General features: G+C 35.1%; 1 protein-coding gene across 1 annotated transcript; it reads left to right on the top strand.

The window, feature by feature from the left end:
- Nucleotides 1–2,538: 2,538 nt before the first annotated feature.
- LOC105116405 (nodulation receptor kinase-like) lies at nucleotides 2,539–8,624 on the top strand. The gene is made up of 15 exons (XM_011013757.1): nucleotides 2,539–2,731; nucleotides 3,132–3,648; nucleotides 4,233–4,696; nucleotides 4,792–4,942; nucleotides 5,040–5,111; nucleotides 5,206–5,274; nucleotides 5,552–5,623; nucleotides 5,742–5,807; nucleotides 5,893–6,071; nucleotides 6,649–6,866; nucleotides 6,994–7,120; nucleotides 7,202–7,270; nucleotides 7,420–7,609; nucleotides 7,724–7,856; nucleotides 7,986–8,624. The coding sequence occupies exons 1-15, from the start codon at nucleotides 2,635–2,637 to the stop codon at nucleotides 8,361–8,363; spliced, it is 2,802 nt and encodes a 933-aa protein (XP_011012059.1). The 5' UTR covers nucleotides 2,539–2,634; the 3' UTR covers nucleotides 8,364–8,624.
- Nucleotides 8,625–9,197: the final 573 nt, after the last annotated feature.

Here is a 9,197-nt window from a genome sequence, read left to right as displayed (position 1 = left end):
ATATATATTATCATAATATAGTGGAATACATGTTAGAGATTAGATGATACCCGAAAGTGACCACTTTGGGATGATCAGTCGCCATAAGTTGATGCCTCTATCACTAGCTAGGTATAAAGAATATTATGTATATATAGGCTAATTACTCTCTGTTAGCATAAAGTTACTGAGAAGTCCTATATCAAGGCATAATAGATATTCACAAAATCATCAAAAAAAAAATATCATATCGAATAAAATTTAGTTTGACAAAAAACGGGCGCCTATTCAAGAATAAGTGAGTCTTTGAAAAATAGAGCAACATATATAAGTATTCAAGAGATTAATTAGTCATATTCATCATATAATAAACATATATATATATATATATTATATACATATTAAAGATTATTTCACTCACCCAAAAAAATATAGATTAAAAGGAATATCAGATGAAAAACTCGAAAACTCTATTAAGGATCATTAGGACAACCTATAAAAAAATATACAAAATATACTCAAAAACATCTCAAAACAACACAAATAAAAGATTTCGATGCATAAAAGAAAATTAGGTTTGGTCTCTTAAGTTTAGGGACTAAAACGATAATTATTCAAAACAGGGACCAAAACATAATTTTACCAAAACTAGACCAAACTATAAATACATAAACATACTAAAATTTCACCCATAAACCATCCTCAATTTTGTCCAAAATGATATAGGAACCAAATTGTAATATTTTTAAAGTTGAGGGAATAAAATGTAAATTCCTAAAATTAAGGGACCAAACTTAAAATATTCCAAATTAATTATTAAACTAATATTCATTATCCTTAACCTCATAATAACATTGCCCAGAATCTCAAAAGGAATATCAAGGGTCAAATTATAATTTTTCAAAGTTTAGGAACTAAACTGTAATTTTCATACATCAAGGACCAAAATAAAATTTTAACATCTTCAACCTCAAGACCATTTTGTCCAGATTTTCTAGCAAGGTTGAAATGGATTTCTTAACTCATAAAAATCAATTTAAACAAATCAACTCACAAATCCTTATTACTAACAACATATTCAAAATCAATCACTTAACATCAAACCCCTAATAATCATAAATTAATTTTAATAACATAAACTTCAAATCCTTATAAACCTCATCTATTTTGTTTTTTTGAATCCTTCCATAAATAAATCATAATCAAAAGTAATATGAAAAAAATGATTTATTTGCTATTTTCACTGTTCTTGAATCCAAAACTAAAACTCAAAATCAAAAACTGAAATATTTGGTTTGATGAGGAGAGGGTAATGACGGTCATAAGAATTAGAAAAAATAAAAGTAATTTTCTTACAAATTTTTCTTATACATCTATATTAATTTAGATTGGGTTCGAGTTGGTTTGAACTTGGATTTGGACCAAAAATTTAAATCTTACAGTTGTATTGGATATTAAAGATATAATAAAAATAATTGTATTTATGAAGATAATAATAATAATATTGGTGGGTGTTAATGATAATAACAGTAATTTTTAAAATAAATAGTGGTGGTAAAATAACTAAATGTAAGTAATGGTTGTGCTATCCGTAGAAATATTAATAACATAATGATATCTTATGAGTTAAAAAAAAAAACTAAAATTAAAAATATAAAACCACTTTTTTATTCAAATTTGTATTTTAATTTTTAAAATTGTTCATATATATATATACATAAAAGCACAACAGGGCAACGAAACACATTTTATATCATAAAATGATATGATGGATAATATGGTGAGTGATATGGGACATGGTATGATGGTGTTAATATTAGGAACATACTATCCTACACGTTAAATACTATAAACAGAAAATAAAACACTATTTTTTATGTTTTTTAAAATATTAAAAATTATTTATAGAAAATAGAAAACAAAAATGGCAGAAAACAATGCCTTACTTATTAAGTAGAAGGAAGAAGGGAAGCATCAAGCTAGCAACCCAGTTGGAGGTGCAAAGGTTGACCACAGATGGACAGTACTCATTGGAGAGTGTCTAAATGCATCATCTAAAACGGCTGTCATTAGCCTTTCATTACACATCGTAATTTGTAACCAAACCAAACCCATTTCCATGATGTTGCATCCATCCATATGTAGTAACAGACAAGAAGAGAGACGGAAGATGAAGGGTTGGTCCGCCCTCTTATTTTAATCTTCCTTAATTTAATATACACTCCCTCTACCAAAACAATGTTTGTTTTTGTTAATCAATTGCCAGGTAATATTCTAACATAAAAATATGGTAATCAAATTTGGTTTTATTCTAATATTTCTTAAGCTCCCTCTAATTTCCTCCCTTCCTGTAACTTGTACAAATATTGGAAGTCAAACCTGTGTTATCAACCTCTTTTTCCTCAAAATCTTGTGTTTTTTAGATGCCCTTTTGTCTCTGAAGGTAAAGGATAATCATTCCAGGATGCCCTCCAAGGATTGTAATTTTTACACAACTGAACATCTGACATGTTAAAGAGTCAAGACATTGGCTCTTGAGACGAGGGCAGTCGAGTTTTGGAGAATACAAGTCATAAGTAGTTGAGAAAGGTTTCTGTGGTTTGATTATGAGTTTGATAAGTTCTCGATGGGGAGAGTTCAGTTTAAGATGAGAAGATGATGGGAAGAATGCATGTTTGGATGTTAACAGCAAGTGTTGGCTCTTTTATTGTATCCCTCATCCATGTTATCCATTTAACCTGTGCAGAAAAAGGTCAGTATGTCATCATAGCCTGTTAATCAAGTTATCAATAGATATGAACAGCATAATTGAATTTATTGACAGCTACTTCGTTTCTAGATCTGATATTTGTAATGATGTTAAACCTAGTTGAAAAGAATATTGAAATCATCGGATCATATATATATTACAATAGATAGAGGATTCTGATCTATCAAGCTAGGTTCCTGGAAATGGATCTTCTATGGAAGATGTGAAGCAACAAACAATAACTGGAAGAAATTAGAGATTGTGTACACCTGAGTGGCATGGCATGATCATTAACTGCTGATAAAAATTTGTAATATATATTATTTCTTGCAGCCATCTGAATATATAGTTTAATCCCAAGTTACAAATTATTAAATTTCAGTCCCTTTTTTTGCATGTGCAGGTTTTGTCAGCATAGCATGCTGTGCGGAATCATCAACTTTTACAGATGATAACACAATTAGCTGGATATCAGATGAGGGATGGTTCCCTCTTGAGAACACAGGTTGCGAAAACATAACCAGACAAGCAGAAAATGATGCAAACTATGATAGAGTTCGAATTTTCTACATTGAATCAGGGAGGAGAATATGTTACAATTTTTCAACTACTAAGAATCAAAACTATCTGATTAGGGCTACATTTCTCTTTGATGATTCTTTGGATGCTTCTCTCGATGTTTCGATTGGTTCCACACCAACGAGTAATGTGAAATTGTCCAAGGATTTGGAGGTTGAGAGAATTTTTAAAGCTACTCATCACGATGTAGACTTTTGCTTAATGAATCATTATGGATATCCATACATTTCAAAGCTTGAACTGAGGCCCTTGGGGGATTTGAAGTATTTACCGGGAAAAGCTTCTGGTGTTTTGAAATTGGTTAGCAGAGTTGACGCAGGAAACACCGGAAATAGCATCAGGTATGCTTTCTACTCCATGTTTATGCTTGTGTATGCATCGGAATAAAGAAAGGAAGATTGATTTTTTTGAAATTAAGGGATACGCAGCTCATAGTTCCAAGAGGTGAATAATTACTCGGAGGCCTTGTCCTTGAAAGCAAGCAAGATATGTCATATGCCCACTAAATTAAGCACCAATTGTTAATGAGGATATTGAAAGAGAGAACAATTAAAAGCAGTTCTTCTATTTGGAATAGTAGGTAAAAGCACAGACAAGAAAAGCAAAAGAAAGAATTCAGAGAAGAACTACAGGTGCTAAAGCCAGAGATAGAGCCAAAAGACATGGCCAAAACATTAGGCAAAAACTTCATGTGGTGTCAAAATGGTTGTTGCCTGGCTAGTCTGTTAAACTTTGTCCTTGAAAGGACGGTAAATATAGAGAAACATTTCTGTTGGAAAGCCAAAATTTTGTTTTCTTAATTGTAAACATTATAGGAAACCTTTTCTGATACCTTATTATGCACAAGGAATTTCTGGTGTAACATGTAATATATTGAAGATTTGTCCGTTGTTGACCAAAGCACATACTGACCTACCAATTTCAGGTACCCAGATGACTCATTTGACAGAATCTGGAGAAGGCCTGACCCCAAAACGGTTTCCTTATCGGAACCGACTAATTCCACCACTTCCATCCATGATGTTAAGAAAACAGTGCCAGCCAAAGTTCTCCAAACAGCACTAACCCACACAGACAGACTAGAGTTCCTGCACAATGACCTTGACACGGAGGATTCCAATTACACTGTGTTCCTCTACTTTTTTGAGCTCAATCAGTCTATAAAAACTGGCCAAAGGGTATTTGACATTTACATTAATAATGAAATAAAGCTGGAGAAATTTGACAGTTGGGCTTATGGGTCAGCCTATAGGGAAGCTGCTCTAAGTGTCACAGCAAGCAGGTCTCTAAACTTGACCTTAGTCAAGGTTGAAAATGCATCTGACCTCGGACCTATTTTAAATGCCTACGAGATCTTGCAATGGATTCAAGGAACTAACCAGCGAGATGGTAAGGTCAATGGTTACATGTCATGTCAAATACCATACATCACTTCATTCGCCAGCTTGCTTATTGACAACTAAATCACTAACCTCTCTCTTCAGTGGAAGTGATCATGAAGGTGAGAAATGAACTGATGCTGAATAACAAGGAGAATGAACTGCTGCAGAGTTGGTCAGGAGATCCATGCTTTCCTTCATGGAAAGGTCTGAAATGCCAGAACATCAGTGGGTCCTTATCTGTAATCACAGGACTGTAAGTCTCTCACCCCTCTTTTATGAAACAATCCTGTTCATTTGAGATCAAATGATTCTGCACAATCAACATCTTACATTATTTTCTCTTTCTTCAGGAATATTTCTTCAAGTCAATTTCAAGGACCAATTCCAGCCAGTATTACTGAGCTGAGCTACCTAAAGGAATTGTATGATTGATTGTGCTGCTATCTATTATTTTGCTAGTGCTATTGTCTTCTAGGCAATGATAGCAACTTATTTCTGTCACTTTTGGTAATGCAGGAACCTTAGCTATAATGGCTTCACTGGCAAGATCCCACAGTTCCCGAAATCCTCAGTGTTGACATCAGTGTAATTTTCTTGTTCTTATGATTTTGGCCATTGTGTTGCATCAAGTTACACATATATTTAATGATGGAATCAATAAAGCTGTGAAGCTCCATCTGGCGTTTGATTATATTCGACACAAATTTGTTTTCTTTTGCATATTTGGATGACCTTATCCTGCATACAAAGCAATTTTTTCAGTTTTATTGCAGCAAGTTTACTGGAGTTGCACAAATGGTTTGCTTTTGTTACCATATTGTGTTTGTATATAAACGCTATTTGATTTACATATACTTACCAGGGATCTGAGCTCCAATGATCTTACTGGATCTGTTCCAGATTCTCTTGCCTCCCTTACAAATTTGAAAACATTGTAAGTCAAGATATGCTGCATGTCTTTTACTTAAATAAAAAGAGATGTACATCTTACGTTAACATATTTTAAAAATGTGCCATTGTAAATTCACTACTTTTATGTTCTTCATCCCTAGATATTTCGGATGCAATCCTCTCTCCAGCAAAGAACTTCCTTCCAACAGTTCAAGACTAATTACAGAGTATGAAATCTACTATTTTAGCCCTAATGCAAATGCCAATCTAGCATTAAGAATGAAAGACTAACGGTATTGGTTTCGATTTCAGCTCTGGGAAATGTAGTAGACAGGGATCTACTAAAAAAACACAAGGAATTATCATTGGAACCATTACAGGTGGATCATTTCTGTTCACCTTAGTAGTCGGAATGTTTTGCGGTTGCCTCTGCAGAAACAAGTCAAGGACACTACGAAATTTCGATAGGAAATCTAACCCAATGACAAAGAGTGAGTAAACTCATCCTTTCACACTCCTATCTCCATAAGATAAATTGTGAAGCAGACTGATTTTTTTTCTTCTTTTTGGCTAACTTTACAGTAAAAAAATTCAGTTTCTTACTTTAAGAAAGTTGTACTTCAATTTTGTTGCCAAAATTCGTTGCATTTATCTGGAAGAGGCAGCTGTACTTCAATTTTGTTGCCAAAATTCCTTGCATTTATCTGGAACTGAGGCCTGAAAATATACAGAATACAATGGAAAATAAGGAATTATGGAAACAAATATCTTAATGATCTTTATCTACTGTGCAATACAAATACTGAAGATAATAAATTCCAACCTGAAATTAGTAGAAATGATTTTGAAGCATGTACACACACATACCAATACAGACATGCATACATTTCATCAACTTGTTTGCTTATACTAAAGCATAATATGCATTTATCATCATTCATTCGAATCTACGACAAAACAATGCAGCTTTCGAGTAAATTCAATTGAATATTTATTCTCTCTGTACATTATTTGATTGAGAAATCTCTATGAACATCTCAGCAAATATCTCTCTCATACAAAATGCAGATGCTGTTTTCTCCGTAGCTAGCACTGTGTCAAAGTCGATAAACATTCAATCCTTCCCACTAGATTACATAGAGAATGTGACCCACAAGTACAAAACCTTAATAGGTGAAGGTGGGTTTGGATCCGTATACCGTGGCACTCTACCAGATGGTCAGGAAGTGGCAGTTAAGGTCCGGTCATCTACTTCAACTCAGGGGACTCGGGAATTCGATAATGAGGTAGACATGGATCGTACTCACGTTTTTCGATTTATTTATAGATCAACGAATTATCTTCTTTTTGGCTGTTGTTGGGATAATTCAGTGAAGTATATTTGACAAGTGACATTCATTGTCAATGTTACAGTTAACCCTTCTATCAGCTCTTCGGCATGAGAACCTGGTGCCTCTTCTTGGTTATTGTTGTGAAAATGATCAACAAATTCTCGTTTATCCATTTATGTCCAATGGCTCTCTACAAGATCGCCTCTATGGTACTTTCTAGTTTAAAAAAAAACCTACTAAGTAAATCTGTTATGACATTGATATCTTCTCAACAGCTGGTTCCTTGACAGGGGAAGCAGCAAAGAGAAAAACTCTTGACTGGCCAACCAGACTTTCTATTGCTCTTGGTGCTGCTCGAGGCAAGTGATGTTGGGGTATTCAGCATTTTTTACTGCGTTACCTCTTAACTTATCATGCGGAAAGCAGAAGATGGATAGAAAAACATGATATTGCTTTACATATTGGGGAAAGGTTGCCAAAATGTCTGAAGGATTTTATTGTTGTTCAGGTTTGACATATCTCCACACATTTTCTGGCCGTTGCATTATACATAGAGATGTCAAGTCAAGCAACATCCTTCTGGATCAAAGCATGAATGCTAAGGTGACAGACTTCGGCTTCTCAAAGTATGCTCCTCAAGAAGGAGACAGTGGTGCTTCACTGGAAGTAAGAGGCACAGCTGGGTACTTGGATCCAGAGTGAGTACACATCTTGATTCGGAATTCAGTTCCTCAAAGTTCCTTCAATAAATATAAATTTAATCAAATCAAAGCTTCTATGTTCCACTTCACACTGAATCCGAGTTTATTCAGGTACTACTCAACACAACATCTTTCTGCAAAAAGTGATGTCTTTAGCTTTGGGGTGGTTCTGCTTGAAATCGTAAGTGGTCGGGAGCCTCTCAACATACACAGGCCACGAAATGAGTGGAGCTTAGTTGAATGGGTACCTATTCTTGGTCAAGCTTTCTTATGTTTAAAACGTCGATGGCCACGATGTCTGTCTTTTCGATGTCTTGTATACTAGCATCTTCTTGAATTTCCTTGTAAACCAAAGAAAATGACTTTCCCGCAGGCAAAGCCATATATAAGGGAGTCAAGGATTGATGAAATTGTGGATCCTAGCATAAAGGGCGGGTACCATGCGGAGGCAATGTGGAGAGTGGTAGAGGTAGCACTAGTATGCATCGAGCCCTTCTCTGCTTATCGACCATGCATGGCTGACATTGTTCGGGAGCTAGAGGATGCTTTGATCATAGAAAACAACGCATCTGAATATATGAAGTCCATAGACAGTTTGGGTGGATACAGCTTGGGAGGGTCCAATCGCTTTGGTTCCAATCGCTTCTCAATTCCCACAGACAAGAAGATCGCTTTATCACCACCGGCTCCAACGCCACCAGACCCATCACCAATCAATACACAAGCCTTGGCTCCTCTGGAGCCGAGATAGTAGATGGCCCGATGAGATGTGAATCTTTGAATGAAGATCCATTGAGTCGCAATATATAGCAGAAGATTATTTAAGAGAGACTGTAAATTTCCATTGCTCTTATACAAGAGATTATGCAACTGGCTGCAGATTTTATTTGCTAGGCAATTTTAATTAATTTTTTCTCTACTATTCAAGTCAAAAACCTGTTTTTCAGCATAACTTTTAGTGGATGTGATACGGATTTAGCATTCCGATCAGAACCATGCATATTCGAATGAATTGCTGAAAGCAGTGCTGAAGTGGATCCTTGTCAACCTAGATAGCCTAAGCAGTTGTCTATATATTCAACCCAGTTGATTTTATTTTATTTTATTTCAATCAGGAAGAGCTGTGGAAGAGCTCCTTTTTGTATACACGCGCGCGCACAAGGCAAGAGAAATTGATTAAACGCCTTGGGAGCAGAAGGCCAGCAACCAAGGATAAAGAAAAATACAGCAGAAAGGAAAACAGGAACCCAAGGAGGATTCCAAGAGCAGAGAAGAAACTCTAGATCAAAAGAACTGAGACCAACAACAGGAAACAAAAACAGATCACAGAGACAGATCAAAGACTACTTCGAGACTATTTATTATGATGGTTTGAATGGCTAAAATTTAGTTATTCCATGGCCAGATTGCGATGTATCCTTGTTATATAGAAGCTGCTGGGCTCCGTTCCATTAGCAAAAGCCATTACAAGAAAAGAAAATGGCAAGGAAAGCAGCCAACAATAAACGCTACAAGAACCACCTAAGTGGAGTTCGGATGAAGAATTATTATTATTGCTTGAATCAAATCATTTTCCAAATCTACT

This window comes from Populus euphratica, unplaced genomic scaffold, assembly GCF_000495115.2.
Source record: "Populus euphratica unplaced genomic scaffold, PopEup_1.0 scaffold938.1, whole genome shotgun sequence".
Taxonomy (NCBI): Eukaryota; Viridiplantae; Streptophyta; class Magnoliopsida; order Malpighiales; family Salicaceae; genus Populus; species Populus euphratica.
This window is presented reverse-complemented; position numbering and strand designations above follow the sequence as displayed.